The sequence below is a fragment of the Dipodomys spectabilis genome, unplaced genomic scaffold, assembly GCF_019054845.1.
Source record: "Dipodomys spectabilis isolate Male_0828 unplaced genomic scaffold, ASM1905484v1 ptg000234l, whole genome shotgun sequence".
Lineage (NCBI taxonomy): Eukaryota > Metazoa > Chordata > Mammalia > Rodentia > Heteromyidae > Dipodomys > Dipodomys spectabilis.
In genome coordinates, this window is record NW_024870911.1 from 6,829,541 (window position 1) to 6,854,356 (window position 24,816).

The following is a 24,816-nucleotide window of genomic DNA, read 5'->3' on the forward strand; positions in this document are numbered from 1 at the left end:
AAAGAGTATTTAAGAAAATAAAGTACAAGGAGAGCACAATACAGATTCCTGCGTTTGAGGGGGTGAAGAAAAGATGAAAGGAATGGAATTAGCAATGACACATTATGGTATATGAGAGTACCTTCTGGAGACAAGATAGGCCTCCCACTGTGAGGCACATGTGTATGTCCTGCCTGTGTACAGATGTTTATCCCTTTGGGACATTATTTCTTCACTAGGAATGGAGATCAGGCCCAAGCTTCTGCTAGCTTCATATTGCTGTAAAGTTAGACAGAGGAGACTCAGCAAGAATATTAGAGGCCGCATGTGCCTGGATAGGGAGGCTGACCATTCCAAAGACCTTTCTTCTACAGGCCAGAGCTGTGATGCACTGGCTAGTCAGATGAAATTACTCCGAAGGTCAAAGAGGGCCTAACACACTTTCCAGTCAAGTGAGCATTGACTTGACAGTGCAATGGTCTCCATGCAGCTTGGAATTGAATGTGGATACTCACGGTTCTGGAGTGTACAGGGGGTCTGAGCCATGCCGGATATATTGAGTACAGTGGAACACTCTGTAGGCCAAGCCTGCCAGAAAGTCTCTCGGACTCAGGTATCCAGCCACCGGCCTCACCGTGAAGCCAGATCTTTCTGAAGAGACAACAGAAAGAAAAAGAAAAGGTCAACTAAATGGTAGCCTCAGAACCTGAGGGTCCGGAAGGGTTCCTATTATTTATAAGTATGTTTCAGAAACATGCAAGCAAGGTCCTCCTGATAACTGAATGACATGTTCTATTAATTAGCTACTACGGTTGGAGCTTGTAGTGACTAAAATACTGCCATGAATGATGGTTTCTGGGGGAACCATCAATTCATTAAAAGGGAAAGAAAAGTGAAAAATATGTTAAGGGGTTTAAATTCACAAATTAGGGTAAGAAATACCAAATGCCCAGGAGAAGATCACAATCTAAAATGATGATTACCACATATCACCTGGAATCTCTCTAAAAGCCATACCACATGCATGTGCTCAGAAGCACACAGCTACCTACCACCTCCACTCATGTCTTAGAATTGACCCCACTGCACCTTTCTATGTCAATACCTCCTAACTAAATCCTGTGCTGCTGGAGTTTGTGGTATGTGAATTACTCTAACTTGAAAATGAGGTATGCCTAAGGTTTTTCTGTGCCTTATTGGTTTGTGGTAGGAGAAAAGCCAATACAATACCAACTACAAATAAAATCTATGAAACTTGCCTACATTATTAAGTCAGTCAGGGTTCATTAATGTCCTAAGTTTAAATGACATCTAACGCTTCCTTACCAAAAAGTTCAGAGAAATTACAATGTTCTTTTTGTTTTAGCTGGGTACCAATGGTTCATGCCTGTAATCTTAACTATTCAGGTGATTGAATCTGAAAATCATGATTCAAAGCCAACCCAGGAAAGTTCCTGAGACTCTTATCTCCAATAAATTACCAAAAAGGAAAAAAAGCCAGAAGTGGAGCTATGATTCAAGTGTTAAAAGTGATAGCCTTGAGCAAAAAGCTCAGAGACTGTACCCAGGGCCTGAGTTCAAGTCCTAGGACCTACAAAAATGAAGAAGGACAAGGAGGAGGAGGGAGGAGGAGGAGGAGGCAGAAGAGGAGAAAAATACATATTTTATTTTTGCTATATTTTTATATTATCCTCTTCTTGCAAGAGTAGTTCTTTTTTTTTAATTGTGAGAATACCATACAGAGGAGTTACAATTACATGGGCAAGATAACGAGTACATTTCTCATCAAGCATTGTTGCCTCCTCTTTGTTTCCCCTTCCCATCCTTTCCCATATTCCCCCCACACCTAATCCTCCCCCCCCCACCAAAGTTGTAAAGTTCGTTTTCCACATAACGACTTGTACATCTCATTGTTGCAATGGGTCCACCTGTATCCCTAGTTAAATGATTTGCTTTTTCCATTCCCCTCCACAAATTATACCAACATCAAATACAGTGAAAGCAGGGTTATATCGTGGGGGAGGGACATACAAAGCAACATAGAAATCATCTTGTAAATATGTTAGAAACAATTGTATGAAAGGAAAAAACATTTGAATACTTATCTTGGGGTTCATTCCCCTAACATCAACTTATCTGACCTTTTCTGGTTGACTCAGACATATACTAGTTATTGCAAATAAGGGAAACCACGGGACCTATGTTTCTTTGGGCCTGGAAAATTATATTAAGAGTAGTTCTTTAAAAATGAAAATTGTGTATATTTAAAATGTAAGGTATATTTTGACAGACATGATGATCATTACAGTTGTGTGAATACTCATCTCTCATATAATCATATGTGTCAAGAGAATACATTATCTACTCTTTTAGAAAAGTTCCATTATAAAACAGCTTTACTAGCCATAATCATCGTGCTGTAAATTAATCTCTGAATGTATTCCTTTTGTATGACTTCACCTTTATACTTTTGGACCAACATCTGTCCATTTCCTCTACCCGCCTACTCCTGGTAACCACTTTTCTATTTCTGTTTCTATGTATTCAGTGTTAACAGATTCCACATAGAAGCAGGAGGAGGTCATATTTGTCTTTCTGGTTTTGAATTCTCTCATTTAGATAATGTCCAGGAGGGCTGTTTTTAACCCCTTGATGCTGGCTAGCATTATAGAGGCTCCCATCCCAAACACTTAAACTCATTAGGAGAGTACCTCAGAAACTAAGTGGAGAAATAAAAATAGTGAAGAAAAGGCAAGATCCAATTAAGTTTATAAAATGAGTCCATCCTGGGCTTTCTGGTAATCACACAGAACTCATACTTTCTCAAGCCTCCTCAGACCCATAATTCCAGCAGAAAAATGTTCATTCCAAATATTTTTATTTTGGATTTTGCCTCACTGAATATCAAAAAAGACAAGTGTATTTTCTCCTTTTTCTATATTAAATCAAATAAGCTAGTGTGCCCCACATATAAGACATGAGTGGTGATACACTAAGGAACATGGTTTTATTTTAAACAGATTTTTTTTTTTTTTTGTCGGTCGTGGGGCTTGAACTCTGGGCCTGGGCGCTGTCCCTCAGCTCTTCAGCTCAAGGCAAGTGCTCTACCATGGTTTTATTTTAATAGCTATGCATTTTATTTTTATGAGTTAGAAAAATGTGAAACCAGGACATCAAGAATTTTGAATTGTGGGGCTGGGAAGGTGGTTCAGTGGTAGAGCGCTTGCCTTGCATGCAAGAGGCCCTGGGTTCGATTCCCCAGCACCACGTAAGCAAAAAAAAAAAAAGAATTTTGAATTGTCATACATCATTGCTTTAAAAGTGCATTCTAAGTAAGTCAGGTGCTTTCAATTTTGGATGTTTATTAACTTTAAGTGGTTGTACAAAAGACGTGCCATTTAACAAAGCCATTTATGAATGCGTTGCATCTTGATCACTGTCACCCCTTTCAACAGTCTCACATGTTTTTAATGAGTGTTTTTAAATTAGGTGTTTTAAAATGAGTGGGAGAAAAATGCATGCGTTGCACTGTCTTTTTGCTATGTGCTAATCAGTAACGCAAACTCTGTACCACTTCTTATGAAGATATTAATACAAGAGACAGATATGAAAAATACTGTAAGATAATATTCTAATTCATGAGGTTTGAGAAACAATAGTAAAACATGAAACAACAATAAAAATTAAATCCCAGACATGGCAAATAGGTCCCATGGTAAATACATAGTGAGTATATAATTATGGGAAACAAGGAGGATGCATGGCCTGCAGGGCCATAAGAGGGAACACAGCCTACCTCAACAATAACAGAAGGCATCATGTAATTAGGTGTTAGTTAAGTGATACTGATCAGCAGTTCTCAGTGTACTAGCTGTAAGGCCATGCATATCTGTCTCCTGATACACACTAGTATAGATTGGAATTTCAGGAGGGGAGAGTCTGGTGGCTGTTATAATTAGGATTCATAGAGGAGACAAGACTTGTTCTGAGCTTAAAGAACAGGTAAATTTGACTAGTAAAGAAGAGATGGCTTTTCTGGTAAGAAACAGAACTTAAGAAAATTTATGGAGAGCCTACAAGAAGACCAGAGAACATGTCACAGCAGCGCGCAAACCAGGAACACTAGGATCAGGTCTCCGAATTGAGGCCAAGCAGTTCAGACTTGGCCAGCCGAAAGTTCTGTGGCCCACAGAAATTGCTGGCTCAGTTCTTCTTTTCAAATCAGTTCTTTTCCTGTTTGGAAAAGGGGCCACTGTACAACGTGTGTTCTTGGAAAGCAAATGGGGATGCTAGCTAGAGACTGTGTACAGTCTTACCTTTCAGAAACATGGAGACATCTTCAAGTTGAGGCACGTTGTCCTCTCTGTAGCCACAGTATTTAGTCAGCAGAGGGAAGTTTTTCAAATACTCTCGGCAAGCATGAGTGGGATAGAGCTTGGAGAGCTCCCGGAATACAACTCCCCAAGTTTTAGTTTCTTCTTCTGTATACTCCACCCTAGGGATGGGCTGCCCACTAGGAGAGAGACAGAAAAATAAATGAATCTAGTTTTAGACCACTAGGTTAAAGGTATTCCAACCTCAATGTCAGTTAGATTCTTTTTTGGTGGGGGGGGGGGGGGGGGGAGGGGTCCAGTCATGGGGCCTGAACTCTGGGCCTGGGCGCTGTCCCTCAGCTCTTCAGCTCAAGGCTAGCGCTCTACCACTTGAGCCACAGCACCACTTCTGGCTTTTTTCTTATATAGTAGAACCCCTTAGGACCCCAAAACATCCCACTAAGTATTGGTGTTTTGTTTTTAAGGAACTATCACGAGTCCAATTTTGTGTGCATGGTTGGAATTCTCATGTAGGCGTGAACTCAAGGCCTGGACACTGTCCCTGAGGTTTTTTGGTTTTGTTTTGTTTTGTTTTTGATGTTGGTTTGGGGTTTTTTGGGGGAGGGTGGTTCCGGTCTTGGGGTCTGAACTCTGGGCCTGGGCGCTGTCCCTCAGCTCTTCACCTCAAGGCTAGCACTCTAGCACTTGAGCTACAGTGCCACTTCCTGCTTTTTTTTCTGCTTATGTGGTGCTGAGGAATCGAACCCAGGACCTCGTGCAGGCAAGGCAAGCTCTGTACCACTGAGCCACCTTCCCAGCCCTCCCTGAGGTTTTTTTGTTTGTTTGTTTGGTCAAGGCTAATACTCTACCACTTTGCGCTACAACTCCACTTCCAGTTTTCTGGTGGTTAAAGTCCCACGGACTTTCCTGCCTGAGTCGGCTTTGGACCATGATCTCAGCCTCCTGGGTTGCTAGTATCAAAGGCCTGATTCCTTGGCACCCAGCTAGACTCTCGTAGAACTGTTAATTAAGTTACATCTTCACACAGCCTTGTAGAAGTTTCCTAAGACTCATGTTCCCAAACTGAGGTTGGTAACAAGAATCCTGGGCTGGTTCCATGCAGAGCCATTCTCTGAGAGAATGTTCCGCAATCACAAGACAAGAAGAATATATGGGATATTGTGTGTTGAAAATGAAATTGTTTTGTGGGTTCTTTTTGTCCCTTGCCTAGAATGACCCCACTTTCTAAGTATTATTTTGAGATTATTTAGTCAGTGTCCAAAATGTATGGCAATTACTAAAAATCTATGCTGAATTTAAAAGTGAGAGTCTGGCTAGAAGTCTGTCTGATGGAGTAGCAATAGTCCCTGAGCTCAATCCCCAGTGCCCACCAATACATTAATTAATTAATTAATGGATGACTAAGTAAATAAATGTGAGAGAATAGGAACATTTACTTTAGGTCATGCTACAGGGTATACACATTGAGCCCTCAATTCAGGAATGGTGACTACTGAGGGGAAAGGGAAAGGGGGGGGGGGGAAGTGCTCAAAAATTTTTCTGAAAAGGGCCAGAAAGTAAATATTATAGATGTCAGCTGCTCTCTGCTGCCATTCTGCCCACTGTATCTCAAAACCAGTCACAGATAAGACATAAACAAGTGGACATAGTTATATGCTAATAAACCCTACTTTGCTCACCCTGGAAGCAGTACTATGCTGAGGATGACTGGGTTTGGTCCCAGAAGTTATTCCGGACAAAAGTAGTCATGGAGAGCTTCCTGGGAGAAGCACAACTTGAGCTGAGATTTGTTAGCTAGGTATGACCTTTAGGTTCCCTAACAAAGAAGGCAGTGTTATCCTAAGAGCAGCTAGAAGCAAAGGACACAACTCCAATCAAGGAACATGGCTCCGAATGGTTAACTTGGGACCAGCAGGAGGAGCAGAACATGGTTATGCACTTTTGAAAACTGTTCATTGAGGGGTTCAAATCTGATAAAGACACTTTTTATGAATGTGAATTAGGATTTGAGTCACTTTCTCAGGACGTGATCAACAACCACCTATAGCACACTCCACTGTGTGTCTGGCCACTTATCAGAAACTCTGCTCCTGTTAGCAAATAGACCACATGGATGTTGGAGTACACATAAACAGAAAACTATGATTTTTTTGTCCCAATAATCTCCTGATCCTGCCTCTAACCACAAGTCCCCATTGAAGCCCATGCACAGGCAAAACAATTGCCACACCAGGGCACTGCAGCTGCAGGACACCTCCAAGCCACTGGGATCATTGAAGAGAGCCTTTGAGGGCATCAAAAAGAGACCAAGGACATTAAAAAGAGCAGGTGAGGAAACAGATCCCCTTGCTGCTCTTTTAACTCTCTGCATAGTTCAATGTTCTTGTCAAAGTGCTTACTTGTAACATGCAGGTGCAAATGTGGTACCCACTGACCCAAATGTTTTCTGGTTTTTGTTTTCTTCTTTTGTGTGTGTGCTCATATTAGCAGTTGAGCTCAGGGCCTCATGCTCTCACTTGGCTTTTTTTTTGTTCAAGATTGCTGCTCTACCCCTTGAGCCACAGCTTCACTTCTGGCTTTTTGTTAGTTAACTGGAGGTAAGAGTCTCCTGGACTTTCCTGCCCAGCTCAGTTTCTACCCTTGATCATCAGATCTCAACCTCCTGATCACTCAGGCCTAAGCCACTAGTTTCCAGCATCAAAATTGTTTTTAATTAGCTGGGCCCTGGTGCTGATGCCTATAATCCTAGCGATTCAGGAGGCTCAGATCTGATGATCCAGGTTCAAAGCCAGCCTGGGCAGGAAAGTCATGAGTCTCTACTCTCCAAAAAATTACTACTCAGAAAAAGCAGGAAATAGCGCTGTGGCTCAAGTGGTAGAGCATTAGCTTTGAGCACATACAGACTCAGGAACAGTGTCCCAGGACCAGCAAAAAATAACTTAATAATAATTTATAAAGAAAAAAACTTAACAGTAGTACATGAAGAATAACACATACTGAAAAAAAAACAAGAAATTAACATTCTCAAAGTATTTGGTTGGCCTAGAGCTTATACAAATTAAATTAAAACAAGATTGGCCTTGTTTAAATTTGGCTGTTGATAACCAACAAAAAATTACAAGCTGGCAAATATTTGCTGGGAAGATCAAGACTGCTAAATCCTTGCATCTGTGATGAATTTCAAGTAGAAGCCTGATATGGAAAGATAAAAATAGAAAGTATGCAAGGAAATATATAAATAAGTTACCTCTGGAACCTATTCAGCTAAATCAATTTCAGTCAGAAAGACCAATAAAGTGAATAAGAGCTGCATGCAATCTGAAGGCAGGAAAGCCATGAGGCTGGAACAATATATGAAATATTGAGAAGCCATTTGAAAGGAAGTGTTAGGTCAAACTTCTCCCTTCCCTATCTGTCTGCAAATGTGCAGCATTTCAAAGGGACTGAATATAGCCAACAGGGTGCGGAAGGAAGGGGAGGAAGAAAGGATTACACAGGTCTGTTACTTAATCATGAATTTCTAGCAGTACACCCTTGGGAATATGGATGGCTGAGTATATTTTCATCTGTTTCCTCTTGTCGCCCTGTCTGAGTAGCTAACTGGCCTGCTCTTTGAGTTAATGACTAGTATGGGCACTGCAGCAACCCGGAGCCCAGGTAAGTCACTTCTGATTGTAGAAAGATATTATTCACACCACTCGAACCCTCTGCCTGGGAAAACTCTTTGGAGTAAATATTTAAAACTTCATCACAAAGTTAAGGCTACTCTAATCCATTTCGCTTCTACTAAAACTATCCAGACTATAGCAAATAATCTTTTTTTCTATGCCATTCATACAGGTGCACAGTATAATAGCTAATACTTGAGAGTTTACTATGGACCATATACCTCTTTTTGTGAATTAACTCATTTGGTTCTCACAAATCCATTGTGGTAAGAAACTGCTATGTTGCTCTGAGCACCCATAAAGATAGTGAGGCTTGAGTCGGGTGCCGGTGGCTCATGCCTGTAATCCTAGCAACTCAGGAGGCTGAGATCTGAGGATCGCGGTTCAAAGCCAGCCCAGGCAGGAAAGTCCATGAGACTCTTATCTCCAATTAACCCCAGAAATTCAGCGCTGTGGCTGAAGTGGTAGAGCGCTAGCCTTGAGCTGAAGAGCTCAGAAACAGTACCAAAGCGCAGAGTTCAAGCCCCATGACTGACAAAAAAAAAAAAAAAAAATTGAGACTTGAAAAGATGAAGCAACTTGTCTGAAATCATAGAGACAGGCTTATAACCTTGTCAGTCTACCTTAAAATGCTGTAGTCTTAATTGATTTTTATATATACCAATAAAAGTAAAAAAATTGTTCCAGATATCAACTTATTTTTGAATTCTAGTCTAAAATAAGATTTGTAGGGATTACACTCATACGTAGAAAATCTCATCTATAACTATATGTCACCATGATATTAACATACATTTGAGGATTTCAAAGCATCCTTTCTTACATACTTATCCTTTTACTTATTTTGACTCTCCTTGGGTTTGAACTTGGGGGTTCTTGGGTTTGAACTTGGGCTTCACGCTTTCTAGTCAGGCATTCTACCACTGGAGCCAAGCTGTCAAGCCTCATTACTATGAGGTGGTGCTGAACTCCCCCACAGGATAAATATGCATTAGAGATAACAAAAATGTAGGGCCAATCATGTGTTTTTAAAATAAAAATTGTTGTCATGGAAAAATATCACAATGAGTCTCATTTCTTTGGACTTCTTATGAGTTAGAGGAGTTTAAAAGTGTGTTCCAGGGGTGTTCTGGCCTTCTAGGGGCCTAGGATATTTACCACCAATATATTCTTTTGCATCCATCTGTGGACACATGCATAACTTCATCTCTCAATATCCTAAATCTCTGCTAAGTTTCAAGCAAAAATCACCCAAAGCACTCCACATTCTAGAGAAAGCGTCCAGCTGTTAAAGCCAACCAATCGCCTTAAAGGCTTACTAAAAGGTAGAAGGAATGGCCTAATCACCATCGAACTCTTCCCATACCACCTTGCCCACCTCATCCCAAGACCTTCCTACCAGCCTAATAGGGAATCAAAGATGGCCAGACTGTAGAGAGGACAACATTGGATGTAAAAGGCAGTACTTTCTTGTTCTCTAAAGACCCTACAAGTTTTCAGACTCCTGTCAGAAGTTTTCCCAACTTAACAGCTGGATCCTAACTGAGGAGCAGGATCCCAGCAGGATCCTGGTGTTGCCGTAAGAATGAGCAGGGATGGAGAGTCCTAGTCCAGTAGATTGTTTGGAAGCCTAGGCAAATGGCACACTTTAGGAGAGAAGCTAGCATGTGTCCTCTGAAATAGGAGGTCCATGTAAATTGAAATCTAATAACCATTTAAATCTAAAGGTATCTGTGAAACCCAATGTCTTATGCCAGGTAAGAAGATGGGGAATCTACGCCCCCGCCTCCTTAGTACTGATTAGTGCTCAAGAGACAGATTCCCATTGCTTAACCTCATGAAGAATCACCAAAGGCTGTCCAAGCTATTGTGTATTGAACTTAGAAGAGTTAGTGGCATGACCAAAAGGGAGACAAGGCACAGAGTAGAAATGGAGGGAACAAGCCAGCCCCAGAACACAATGATTATACTGTGGGAATACCACATCAGCACTGAGAGCACACCATCAAAAAGATTCTGCTTAAGGGAGATGGGAAGGGATGGGAAGGGGAAACAAAGGAGGAGGCAACAATGCTTGATAAGAAATGTACTCATTACCTTGCCCATGTAATTGTAACCCCTCTGTATGGTATTTTCACAATTAAAAAAAAAGATTCTCCTTAAACCAGGGTAAGGGTTTCCTGACACCTGCCTACCACTAATATTCAAGCCATCACATAAAAATTCCTGACCTCCTCTCTCCCTCTTATCAGCCTCCAACTTCAGAGGGACTAGGGCCTAAAAGAGGGAAAGAGACTCATTCCAAATAACTGTTTAGGGAGGGAGGATACACTTTGAACCAAACCTGAGATTCATCTTTTTAAATGAACAGGACCATGTCTTAAATACCCACATGAAACTATACTAATAATTGAAAATGACAGGAAATTAGATGTTGCTAAGGAACTCGCTTCCCTGTCTAAGAACAGGGATTAAACACAACCTAGCTGAAAGCAATGAGTGGGAAAATGAAACTATTTTATGTTGATATAAATCCCAACAAGATGACACTCCTCAACAGACTAATTACACTTAAATATTTAATTAGATATCTAGGGAGTCGCCTCCATTTATGAAGAATTAGTTGGAATTCCAGAATTCTTAACAACTGCTGAAAATATTATTTGTGGCTTCCTAACTCACTGGAGAAAAGCAGATGTGACTGTCGGTCGTTTTCATTTACTGAGAATCTTGTCTTCTTGTCACAGCATGACAAGAAGCTTTATAAACACTGATCAAGAACTTGTGTCATTGAGAATGGGACGAGAAGAGGGCTGATGGTGGACTCAGGGATTTGTGCTTGACAACAGGAAACACTCCCGGTGGATTGTGTTATTCAGAGATGATGAAGAACTTTCTCTGGGAATACTGAAGGCTGAGGAAAGCATCTCTCCATCGATATGTTCAAGTCCCACATTTCCTAGAGACTGCAGTGGGTGGCAGGGGGGCGGGGAACGGTAATTCTGAATAACTTGCTTTCACCCTACAGAAAGGAGAGAGTAGGAAGTATAGACAACTCTATGGCAAGAGTTAGTATGGATAGAGTTAGTCTGTGGAAGTTCGGATCTTGTTAGAGCCAACTTGTGTGCCTAGTACATCTTTGACACAGATATCCAGGGATGAACCCCCCCACCCAAGAGTGACTGAACTTGTGGGATCTCTCTCTATGGTCAACTGAATAAATAGCAATACTTGCATTATACATTTTGATCCTCTCCTCCAGCAGGACCAAAAACAAGCTACTTTCCTTACTTTTTTTTTTAATTTGGGAGATTGGAAAATATTTGTTGATGAGTCTCTCCTCTCAGAATCTTTGGGTTAGAATTCCCCACATGAGAAGCTGTTTCGCTGCTGGTGTTATCTTTAGAGGAACTCTAGTGTGAAGAAGAAATTCACTTATTTAATGGCAGGCTGTAATTGATGGTATTTACATCAAGATGGCAAGGCTGACCTGAAACACAGCACCAATTGGATTCTTTGGAAACAGTTAAATTTTTCTTGGTTAAAAAACAACAAACTGCAAGACGACAGAGAATTGGGTAAGGGGATGAGTGGCTCTGATAGAGTTAGGGGAAAAAAACTTACTTTGTATTTCCTTTGGCTACATGTTCCTTAGGGCAGAAGATGCCTCTCTTATTCAAGAACTGTTTATCTACCTGGAATAGATTCTGTCTCTCATCTTTGCCTCATCTTTTCTCTCTGTCTCCACCTAAGCTTGTATCTCTTGATTGACATTCCCACCTAGGGGTTGCAGAAGGGAAATGAGGAGAGATGAAATGTAAAATACATCAGCTTTGCAACTCATTAGCAATTAGTGGCTCCTCTAAGGATTTGAACAGGGCCTTTAGAGAAAGTTTATGGGAACATCAAGGCTAGTAGTCTCTATCTCTGTTCCTTCCTGATTTATGACAGGCATTTGCTGCTCTTCTCAATGAGCTCATCTCTGCATAAATTCCAGGGAACTCTCTGTAATTTATCCTTTTCAGTTCCTATCATAGCAAGCACACAAAAAATGTAGAACAATAGGACTCATAGCATTCTAATATTATTATAACAATAACCTGGCTTTTGATGAATGTATTTTTAATTATCACAAAGATTACTATTAATTGTTATAAAGTGTTTTTACAGTTGAAGTGTGTAGAAATTTCCATCAGCCCCTGACTATATCACCCAGTCCTGTGCTTCATGAAAATATATCCTATCTAGGTGTCTCCAGAGAGTGTGCAACAAGAAAATCATGTGTGTACCTGAGATTGGGAAAACTGTTTCCAAAAAAAAAAGCAAATTTCCTGAAAAGGAATAAAGTAGATAAGGTCTTTCCAGGATAATTTTTTGTGTACCAGTATTGGGGCTTGAATTCAGAGCATGGATGCTCTCCCTTAGCTTTCTCCTCAAGGCTGGTTCTCTGGAAGTGAAGCTATGGCTTTTTGCTAGTTAACTGGACATAGTGTCTCACCAATTTACTGCCCAGGTTGGCTTTGAACCACAGTCCTCAGACCTCTTAAATGGCTAGAATTATAGACATGAGTCACAAGTGCCCAACTGTGAAAATACCACACTGAACCTCACTGATATGCACAAGTAATACATGCTAACCAAAAATGCTTGAATAAATAAAAATATAAAATATATTCTAAACTTATTCCTTCATTAAAATACATGCTTTTGAATGCTGGAATTTTTGCTTTGTTCATTTTTATATCCCTGACAATTAGTATGTAATATACTGGTTGTCAATCAATAATATTTGTTGAATGAATAAATCAACTAACAAGCCTAACAACAGCCATAATTTTAAGTACTGAGGAAAATTATAGTTGTGCCTCAGAAAGTTACAGAGATATATTTGTCTAACTCCATCTTGCCTCAGATATTTTAAACTATAGAGAAAAAGAACTCTAAAGGTGTGAGGTCTCTGTTTACTGGTTACTTTATTATCAATTGTCCATGTGTTTTATTTCCTTAACACAAGGATTTCTTTTTTCCTAATTTCCTCAATTTCCTAGTTCCTGTCTAGAAACTGTCACCCAGTTATACTTGTCACCAAAATTGTCGTCAGGAAAATGGCATGTATAAGTCCAAAAAGACATAACAGATTAAACAACTAAATACAGAGATAGTTCCCTGCCTGGCTATCCTGCTGAAAGGATTTTCAAAGATTCTTCAAGGATACAAGGCAAGATGACTTGGCACAACTGTACAAAAGGAAACTCACAAATCAGTCAACAATGTAACAGGCACCTAAGTTATGTCAGGATTCCAAAAGGTTTGGGTTGTGTGACATAGCTTGGCACAAGGTATGGAGGCCCCTGACCGCTAAGCCACCCCAGAGTTCAAGTCTAAAGGCAAAAGGCATTTTCAGATTCTCCTCTAGGCTGCTGAGGTAAAGAGCGCATGTGATCATATATTTTATTTGCTTCTGCAAATGAGTTTTGCGCACATGAATTTTCCTAAATGAGTCTATGGGCCCTAAGGAACTTTCAGATGGGAGCAAACAAAAATGTTAGTTTGCCTCACTCACATTGCTAATATTGGTGCTGCCTTTACAAAAGATGTAATGAAAATAAACTACCTAGGGAGCCTCAGGAAGAGTGAGCATTTAACTCCCAGAAATTATTTGTTTTTATTTGTCCTGTGCACCACAGGATAGGGCTCCCTACCATTTTCTTACCATGCAGAAAGCCCTCTTCACATTACAGAGGAGTGGCTTTCATCTGCAAAAACTAGCATGAAATTAACTACCAGCAGCACCAACAGTGGATTTAATGAACATCCTTCAGTATGGACATGCTCAACATACGTAAGGAAGGTGAGCTCAAAGAACCCAATGCAGACAACAGCTAAAATTTCTAGGTTATCAACGGCAGCCAAGAATCACAGACCTCTATGATGAAATACAGAGCTAGAGTTTCTAAGAGCTCCAATTCCTGAGACTTGAACTCAAGGCCTAGGCATTGTCCCTGAGATTTTTTTTTCTCAAGGCTATCTCTCTACAACTTGAGCCCAACACCACTTTTGAGTTGTTTATTGGAGATAAGAGTCTCATGGACTTTTCTGCCCAGGCTGACTTCAAACCACAATTCCTAAGTTCACATGTGTGAGCCACCAGCTGCTAGCAAAGAGAGCTCCAATTTTAGAATGATACATCTTGTAACTTTGCCACATGGCCTGAATGTTGCTAACTCCTAGCTCCCAAAATCTTTTTCTATAGAAGATGATGGAGCACATTGAACTCTATGACTCATGACCTTATGTGAGTTAATAATAGCATTCATTCATTCATTCATATAACTGAAACAATAAAATCGTTCATTACACGGATTATGTTCCTCTTATAGAGTGATTAAGTGGCTGTTAATATCCTCATGGCTAAGGAAACTGAAATCCAGCAACAGTCATTGCCTAGGCACCAGTGACTCATGCCTATAATCCTAGCTACTCAAGAGGCTAAGATCTTAGGATCCGTCGTTCAAAGCCAGCCCAGGCAGGAAAGTCCATAAGAATCTTATCTCCAATAAACTATTCAAAAAAGCCAGAAGTGGAGCTGTGGCTCAAGAGGTAGAGCACTTGCCTGGAGCAAAAGAAGCCTAGGGAAAGTACCCAGGCCCAGAGTTCAAGCCCCCAGGACAATTAAGAAAGAAAGGAAAGAGAAAGAAAGAAAGAAAGGTGGACCCATTGCAACAATGAGATGTACATGATGTTATGTCGAAAAATGAACTTTACAACTTTGGCAGAGGGGGGTGGGAGGGGTCGGGAGGCACGGGGGCGGGGGGGTGCGAGGAGAGAGGAGATGGGAAGGGATGAGAAGGGGAAACAAAGGAGGAGGCAACAATGCTTGATAAGAAATGTACTCATTACCTTGCCCATGTAATTGTAAATACTCTGTATGGTATAAAAAGAAAGGAAGGATGGAAGGAAGGAAGGAAGGAAGGAAGGAAGGAAGAAGAAAGAAAGAAAGAAAGAAAGAAAGAAAGAAAGAAAGAAAGAAAGAAAGAAAGAAAGAAAGAAAGAAAGAAAGAAAGAAAGAAAGAAAGAAAGAAAGAAAGAAAGAAAGAAAGAAAGAGAAAGAAAGAAAAAAAGAAAGGAAGGAAGGAAGAAAGGAAGAAAGGAAGAGGGAGGCAAGGAAGGGAGGAAGGAAGAAAGGAAGAAAGGAAGGAAGGAAGGAGGGAGGGAGGGAGGGAAGGAAGAAAGGAAGTGCTACACACCCAATATCTACTCACAATTGGGAATGAGTCTATGTTTCCTCAGTTGAAACTCAGGGGAATAAGACTGCTTCACAACACTGTGAGGACTGAACAGGATGTCAGTTGTAAAGCACCTGCACTGGTACCTAGTCCCTAACAGACACTCAGTGAAGCCAATTCCCTCCCGCCAGGTGTACAAATGAATAAGATTTCATCACTTCCCTGCAGGGTTGGGAATAGGTCTAGAGATGACAAAATAACACTTTCCATATGAATCCATTTGCCTCTCAGACAGGACTTGTGGAAGTAATTTAAATCCTTCGTGTTCACGGAAATGATTTAAAAGTCAAAATACCCATTCTCTGTGAAACACCTTCGGATCTGGTGCAACTGCTATCTTTGTGGGTGAGCGATACAGGGCCATACTGCGCTAATGTTTTCCACAGCTGTGGGAGCCAGGCTATAATCAGACACCAGCCTACAGAGGCATTCACACACCGAAAGACCCACCAAGCCCAAAACATGAAAAGGAGAAACCTTTTCCCAATCAATTTCCCTTTTGTCTTTCTTTGCAGCTCTCAGGCTCCCTTCCTCTTCACCATTGAGCTAAACTTCAGGTAGAGAGAAACATTTGGCATGAAAATCATTCTCCTGTAAAGCCTGGAGTCTTTTAAATACAAGAACTATGCATTTCTGCAAAGGCCAGACTTTCTACTATTTAAAAGCTCTTTTTTTTTTTCAATTTGTGCCTGATATCGCCTACGTCAAATGGAAGTCATTACAAAGCTTTAGAAAAATATTTTTGATTTCTGTACCTTTTGTGTATAAGTTTATCTGATTTGGGGAGGGGAAGGGGAAGCACAGAAAAGGTGGACAAAGGGTGAACAAATGCAGCAGTGACGCTCACTAGACACAAGGTTGCAATGAACTACAAAACTTGTGGAGGAGGGTTTGGGAAGGAAAAACCCTGGGAGAGAATGAGGGAGAGGGTGACACTGTTCAAAAAGTAATATACTCATGGAAAAACAAATCGTTTAAATAGAGATACAGGTGGACCCATTGCAAGAATGAGATGTACAGGTTGTTATGTCTACTTGGTGAGGGGGGAAGGGGGGCTCGGGAGGATTGGGGGGAGTGGGGGAGGATAGAAGGGATGGGAAGGGGAAACAAAGGAGGCTACAATGCTTGATAAGAAATGTACTCATTATCTTGCCCATGTAATTGTAACCGCTCTGTACAGTATTTTCACAATAAAAAAAAGATATTATTAAGTCAAAAAAAAAGAAATGTACTCATTAACTGACTTATGTAACTGCAACCCCTCTGTATATCACTTTTACAATAAAAAAAAATTTATGAAAAGAACAACCAGAAAAGAAAAGGTATGGCATCCTGGGCAGAGAAAAATATTTAGATTCCCTAAGAGAGGTACTCTCAAAACCCCTGATGTGACCTCCTCAGAAATGATTGTAGTCATCTAGGAAATGACTCCCGTCCTACAAATATTGAGTTTTAGTCTACTTTTCAATTTACCGCTCCATTTCAGAGAAATTAACGCACCAACAACTGGTATTTATGCAGGAGTCACGAAGTACCTAAACAACCACATTTATCCCAGTTTCATTCAAAAGCTGGGAAAGCGAATCAATGGATGATAATGGAATGGGATAAAATTAGCTCAGTCGGGGAGAAAACATACTTGCCTTCTCAGGTGGCTCTTCTCAAAAACACAGAGAAGAGAAAAAAATTAAAACTTTCTCCCATATCACAGGAGAGCCCACAATTCATCAAAGTGACCATCTGCCAGTGAAACTGATGAGCAGAACATCAACTAAGGATAAAAACCTGCAGCCTCTAGTTAACTTTTTCCCTGTTGAGAAAGCAGAACCTTACCTCCCATTCTCCCATTTTCTATTCGTTATGTTTCCAATTAAGATTCGCCTATCTAAAAATAGGTAATGTGGCACTCAGGCCTGTTAGGAATGTATTCCTTTAAGCTACATGCTGAAACCAAACAGGATCCATAAATCATGCCTCTTCTCTCAAGAAATGAGAAATGCTAAAGGTCAACTGAAATTTCTGGAAAGGTGGCAAGGTAGAGCCACCTCAGTTATTTTTTGTGCAAGTTGCAATAACTGCAAATGCTTCTTCAGAAAGATGTGGCGTCAGTAATTCTCCAGTTCAAACACAAAATTAAATGGCCATACCTCTGTCAGGGGAAGGCCTAGTTATGTCCAGTGCTCCTGCTGGATACTGGGAGGTTAAAAATGCAGGTTCTGGAAAACTACTCTACTCAAAGCCTTGAGCCTAACCTTTCTTTAACTCTGCTCTTTCCTTTGCAGACTGATGACTGACCACTACTGAGTCATCTAGTGAGATGCTGGCTTAGAAGTCCAATAACTTCATTTCCACACACAACATTTCACATTTATTCATCTGTTCAAGCATCTGAAAATGCACAGCCTATTACTGAACCTCAGTCCCACAGGGTTTCGTTTTGACATCACTTAGTATTTGGTGGTATAGGTAGGGAAAGGAGAGTGACAAAAATTGTCCCTCACTGCTTTGATGAGGAGAGGAGGTTATAATCAACATCACTCCATGTTGAAAGAGAAAAATTCTGTCTCTCTGATGGAGCTACATGGAGTATTCACAAGCTGACCCAAATTGCATGTGCCTGCTGTGATAGTGATTGCACTTTTCAAATATGCTCATCTCCATTTGGGGCTGTTTTGTTTTAGGATCTCTGTTTTGCTGAGTACTTACACTGGGAGCAAATGAATCACAAAGGGTGCAATTTTATAAATCAAAAAATCAAGAAATAAATAGGCTAGCAACTGTTTAACAAAAAAAAAAAACCATAATGACAAATCCCTTACAATTGTTTTTCTAGCCTCAGCCCAGCTGTGTTTATTTCCATTCAGTCTCTGTCCCATGAGGGTCGAGCTTTGGATGGGAGGAGAAAAGCCCATGAACTGGGAGCACAGAGAAAAATCGCCACACAGGATTGGGTCATAGTTCTGTAAGGCCAAAGCCAGGCAGATGTCCTGAACCATCTGGGTGAGACCATGTGGCTTTGAAACCAAACAAGGCTTGGCTGGAATATTGACTAATGCCAGAAAGCCTTAAGTGAATTAAAATGCTGACAAGAACTATGCATTTCAAACATGTTGAGAATTCTACAAGGAAAAGAATAGCTTTCTCAAATGCCAAATCTCCTGGCATTTGTATGAAACTACCTTTGTCAAGCAGAAGTTGCCACAGACACTTCAAAGCAAAATGGAAGAAACAGGGAAAAGAAAAGGTGTGGCCTCAGGCAACGAAAGACATTTAGATTCTAGAAGAGCAGCATTCTTGAAACTCCCAATGGGAATGACCCGTACTCATACACTATTATGACTATCCAGGAAATGACACCAGTACTTCAAATATCTGCTTTAGTTCTACCCTTCCATTTACTGCTCCATTTCAGAGGAACTAAAGCATCAACTACTGGAGCTTATCCAGGTGGTACCATCAACTTGTCATCTCTAGCAAGTTTCTTAATGTTTCTGAATCTGTGGTCTCTCACCTCCAAAGTGAGTATGATAATGGCATCTACCTCAAAGGCTCACTGTGAGGTTAAGTAGCAGAACTGAAGTGACATGTTTGGCACAGTGCTCAGAATGTGGTGACAATTAAAAACGGAAAACCAAAACTACCTGAAAATGTGTGCTCAAAGGCCAACCTATGGGGACCGTGTCTACCACCATGAATGAGTCATAGCCCAGTCCTAGACAGAACCCTCAAGCCTCAGCCAGAATGAGACTCCTAGCCTGAGAAGGCCTTGAGGGGATCAGCTTTTCAGAATGACAAACAAATTATGTGCATGTTTTACAAGAAACTAAAAGCTGTTCCCTCATACACACTAATTCTTTTTGAAAAGTTTCTCTAACTCATTGGACCTGGAGATGAACATACCTTAATTTGGTCATTCTTTGAGGTGACATTGATTTTAAATTTGTTTAGCAATTGATTATATTGAATCAAGGAACCATTAGCTACTTTAGTATGAGAATAATCATCATATCCTTGTGCCAGTCAGCATTGTGTGTCATGTAACTATTGCTAATCATCCCAAACTTGAAAGGTAGAGCTTGTGCCCCTGCCATTGAGGGCTGGGAGTGGAACTCAAGTGGTAGAGCAACTGCCTCGCAAATTTGAAGCCCTGAATTCAAACCTCAGTGCCACAAAAGAAAAGATAAATAAATTGACATGTATTAAAAAGTAATAAACAAAAATGGATGAGACAGGGAGAGTAGGTTACTCAAGGCCACAGTGCTTGTAAGTAGTGGGTAGGAATTCAGACCCTGCTCTGTCTATCCCCAAAGCCTATATATTCAGCCACAGGTTCAGTGATACTGTACGACCTCTGCTCTTGCGGGGACCAGCTCTGCAGGTAATGCATTCACACCCACCACAAGAAAGCATTTAAGTTAAGGCTTGAAGTAAGCCTTAGCGTAAGAGACTAGAGACACTGGGAAACCAAAGAATAAACAATTAAAAGAAAAATGATATGAAGCATGAAGGCAGACAAAAGGCACAGATTATTTCAAGTGAGAAAATGGTACCTTAACAAATGGGGCAATGTCATTCTTTCTGATGGAGGCATAGAATTCCATTGTGTAGATATACCACATTCTCTTGATCCATTCATCTACTGAAGGGCATCTGGATTGGTTCCATATCTTAGCTATAGTAAATAATGCTGCAATAAACATAGTCGTGCTGGTAGCTTTAGTGTGGTCTTGTTTGTAAGCATTTGGGTAAATGCCCAAAAGTGGGATTGCTGGGTCATAGGGGAGCTCTATATGGAGTCTTTTAAGAAACCTCCATTCTGCTTTCCAAAGTGGTTGAACAAGTTTACACTCCCACCAACAATGCAGGAAGGTTCCCTTCTGGCCACATCCCCTCCAGCATCTGTTGCTATTAGAGTTCTTGATTTTAGCCATTCTAACTGGAGTGAGGTGGTATCTCAATGTTGTTTTGATTTGCATTTCTTTTATGGCTTGGGAGGTTGAGAATGACATTGCCCCATTTGTTAGGAAATGGAAAGGCTTGGAAAAAATTATATTAAGTGAAGTAAGCCAGGCCCAAAGAAATATAGGTCCCATGGTTTTCCTTATTTGCAATATCTAGTATATGTCTGAGTCAAGCAGAAAAGGTCAGATAATGAACCCTAAGATATGTATTCAAATTTTTTTTCTTTCATACGATTGTTTCTAACACATTTATAAGATTATTTCTTTGTTGCTTTGTATGTCCCTCCCCCATGGTATAACCCCTGCTTTCACTGTATTTGATGTCAGTATAATTTGTGGAGGAGAAGGGGAAAAACAAATTGTTTAAATAGGGATACAGGTGGACCCATTGCAACAACAAGATGTACAAGTCATTGTGTCGAAAACGAACTTTACAACTTTGGTGGTGCGTGGGGGGGGGGGGAGGATTGGGTGGTGGGACGGAAGGAGGATGGGAAGGGATGGGAAGGGGAAACAGAGGAGGAGCCTGCAACGCTTGATAAGAAATGTACTCATTATCTTGCCCATGTAATTGTAGCCCCTCTGTACAGTATTTTCACAATAAAAAAATAAAATTAAATTTAAAAAAAGAAAATGGGACCTTAGAACAATAGCAAATATTTATATAGCACTACCTACAATGTTTCTAAGTGCAGATAGTAAATTAGTTCATCTGATTCTCATGACAGTCCTATGACATAGTAGAGTTATCCTCATTTCAAAGATAGGGAGGCTGATGGGCTGGGAAGTTGGCTCAGTGGTAGAGTGCTTGCCTTGCATGCCTGAGGCCCTGGGTTCGATTCCTCAGCACCACATAAGCAAAAAGAAAAAAGCCGGAAGTGGTGCTGTGGCTCAAGTGGTAGAGCGCTAGCCTTGAGCTAAATTGCTGAGGGACAGCGCCCAGGTCCAGAGTTCAGGTCCCACGACCGGACCCCCAAAAAAAAAAGATAGGGAGGCTGAGGCCCAGAAGTCGCAAATAATTTTCCCAAATCGCTCCATTGGTGGACAGTAAAACTAGAGTTCACCCCAGGCAGTGAGGATCCAAGTTCTGCCCCATTGAGAAGTGGAGAATGCAACCAAAGTCCTCCAAGCTGGTGAGAGGTGTGAGTAAACCTATGTCTTCAGTCTAGATTCCTTGGTTATTGTTTTGAAAAGGACAATGAAGCACATTGTTATTTCATGTAGAAATTCATTTAGAATGCCATTTAGATACTTAAAGTATCTAAAGGAGGCATGGACACATTGCTCAAGTAGTAAAGTGCCCTCTAATTAATTAATTAATTAATCAAGACTCTCAGGAGATCAGTAAAGGAGAAGTCTCTATCTTCATTTTTTTCAGAGGAGAAAACTGAAACTGAGATATGTAAAAATATATATATATATACTTAGATCCCTAACTTTGGAATCAAGTGGGTTTTCTTGGCAAATCAGAGAAATTTCCTATCTTAATTTAGGTCAAATTTTTTATTTGTTTAACATTTTCATTTGCTCATCTACATTTCTGATTCCTGGCTGGGGTGGGAGTGGGGAGGGGATTAACTCACTCAAAGACCCATGAGAGGATCATGAGCTTCATGTGCACCTTAATTTCAACTAGAAGAAAATGCATTCATAACAAAACATAATCACAGTTAATATTCAAAATCAATTTACGCAAACAAGAGTAGCATAATTAAAGTCAGAGCTCGAGGCCTCTTTCAGGGAGAATAAAATGGATTGCTATAACTACCACCAAAACTAGAATGAAATTAAATATGCATGCGTGTGGTTTGAAGAATAATCATTATACTAGCCCCAGAAGAAAATCTGTTTATTTCTAGTCAATTTTTACTGACTCTACCCATCCACCTGCCCCCTGCAACAATCTAGCCATTATGAAATCAGCTCAGGTTAATATTAAGACGGTGCCAGTGACAGAAAACTGGATAGTTTCAGACAAACCTAAGTGCTAACAACATCACAGTCATAATTTTCTCCTCCTCCACATGCCATCGGCCCCCCATGCGCTTCCATTTCCTCTGAAATGCAAGTCTGTGTGCACATCACATTAACGAATCATGGGGCACTTTTTTATATCTGTTTATACTAAGATTTCTCTTATTTGAGGGGGAAGCCAGGGTGTGTGAGGCACATGTTAGACATTCTCTCGGGGATGATTTCGGAAACAATGCCCTCCGAATGCAGTGTTTATTCTCAAGTCTTCTAGGAAGATCCTATTTGCACTAATGAATGTTTCCTATGCTATTATTGGTAAGGCAATTAGGCCTTCTCTACACGTGTGCCACCCAGCGCAGTCAAGTCTGTGGGCAGCTGTGGGCCTCTGGGCAATCAATCCTGTTTCTCAGCTGCGCTGTCAATCAGAAACTCGCCTTGAGTGGCGTCTACTGGTGGCTCTCAGCGTGCTCACGCTTTCCCGTTCCCTCGCCTCTTTCGAGTTCACCATATTACAGACTTTGAGCCTGCTGTTTTTTCATCATAGAATGGAATTTTTTCATTTTTCTCCGCCTGTGTTGATTCTTTCCCCCTGTTTTATCCTTTCAAGACTATCATAGAAAATATAGTATTCAACATGAATCCCCCAGAGGGCTTCTTGGCTGCAGTTTCAATATATATTATTCTGTATTTCATTTCTCTCCCTTCTTTTTACCTTTAGACACCTCAGACTCCATCCTGCCAATGTCTCCTGCAACTTCAAAAGCTCTGTACTCCATCTTTTTCTGTTTCTAATCTTGTATTTCTGACTTCTTCTTGGCCCAGGAAGTCTTAACTAATTATCAACAGGAAATTGAGTTTTCTCCCGTGTCAGATGGTGCCTAACTTTACTTTTATTTAATATCAATAGACTTTAATCACATATATTTATGCAGCTCAGTCAGTGTGTATGCAGGATGATTTAATTGAGCTGATATACCTATTTGTCCTGAGTAGGTACCACTTACTCCTTCTGTCTGATTTAAACGTTGTCTCGCTTAAAAATATGTCTCCATTCTCCCTAGCCCCAGAATGGTCCCAATTTTGTCAGCATTGGGACTGAACATTCTGGACTCTTTCAGTCTACTTCAATTTAGTAGACTGTAGTCTGTACCTCAGACCAGCAGTTTCAATGCTGGTCTGGAAAATCTGGTCAAAGTACACTAGGTGAGCTTATTTTAAATACATATGGTATGTATTAACAGCTTTCTACTTTGTATACTTACAAAGCCATCAGCACTAGAAAAATACCTAATTCAACCTCCAATTGCATCTTTACTTTCTGTAAACCAAAAAGAAATCTTGCTTGCTGAATGGCAAACTGGATACCATGGGCAAAGCCCATGTGGAGTTTGTTAGTAACTGTGCCCCTCTCCCAGCAGCACAACAGCAAGTTCAGGACCTCAAAAGTGGGCTTGCCAACTGTCCACAGACTCAAATACCTTTCCTCTTTAAAAAAAAATTGGGCTTGCCAGCACACATGCATGTACACAAACATGCACACACATGTGTGTGCACACAGACATATCTGGCTATCCCTTAACCATCCTCAAACTCATGCTCAGAGAATCTTCACCCATGACAGTGTGAGACCTATGAAGGAAGGAGCAGAAAAGTTCCTCTACTTCCTACAAGTCTTAGGTTTGTGTTTTCCTGCTTTACCTACTCCTGGGAGACACCTTCCTCATTCCCTCCATCCACAAGTTGCTCCCAATTTACAACTGTTATTTTGGCAATTTCTTGCATCCCTATAAATATGAGAATCTGATTGCTTTTACATGAAATTCATGATGAGAGATGTTGGTCAGGATCAAAAGCATCAGTTTACTCAACAGTCTGCTAATAGGTAAGGAATTTCCTGCAAGTCTTACTTCCAGGGACATTTAAGCTACCGTTTATGCTAACATGACAGCCCAGGCAATGGCATTAACATAGCTTGAAAGGAAAAGAAATAGGTCAACTGGAAACAGGAGACAGCCTGGTGGGTAAACAGTAATGATGATACTTTTGAGTGTGATCACGTGCCAGGTACAGTGCTAAGCACAGCACTTCGTTCTCTTTTTCTAAATCTTTACTACTGTTAAAGAAATAGGCCCTGCATTAGACACTCACAGATGAAGAAGCTGAAGCACAGTCACAATCACCCAGGTAATAAACAGCAGAGTCAGCACTCCAACCCAGATTTTCTGGCTCCAGTGCTCTCAATTTCTGAGCACTTTGTTTTTCTGCCTAGTCTGTTCTGAGTAGTCCAAGAAACAACTTGTAAAGTCCCTAGATTTCAGTCCACTCTTGTTTTGATCCTACATCTACCCAACAGCCCTGGGGTATAGTTTGGCCTCCTCAGCGCTCATGAAAACAGGAAGGGTTTGTGAGTCCTTTGAGAGTTGTTGCTGTAAAATAATCACTGTAAAATGATGAGTTGGAAGCTGCTTACCTCCATCTCCTAAACAGTCAGTTCTTGGGTCTTAACACTCTCTGGCTCTCCAGAAGGAGACCGCATCTCCAGATGCCCTTGTTCTACCTAACTCTTCACTATGCACCATAATATTTCTACCAGTTCCCAGCTGCAAGTTCTGCA

The 24,816-nt window shown here is 40.7% G+C and overlaps 1 protein-coding gene and 1 non-coding gene across 3 annotated transcripts in view; one reads left to right on the forward strand and one right to left on the reverse strand.

Annotated features, from left to right (window-relative positions):
• Tph2 (tryptophan hydroxylase 2) overlaps positions 1–24,816 on the reverse strand; it is a 95,401-nt gene that overhangs the window by 58,683 nt on the left and 11,902 nt on the right. For both annotated transcript variants that reach the window (XM_042698928.1, XM_042698927.1), the window contains exons 6-7: positions 4,296–4,492; positions 495–630 (exon numbers count right to left, since the gene is read on the reverse strand). In XM_042698928.1, coding sequence (XP_042554862.1) covers positions 495–630; positions 4,296–4,492 — 333 coding nt within the window. The remainder of the gene's footprint in view (positions 1–494; positions 631–4,295; positions 4,493–24,816) is intronic.
• Positions 3,182–3,246, forward strand: Trnaa-ugc. Its single transcript has one exon. It is a non-coding gene; the product is annotated as a tRNA-Ala (tRNA).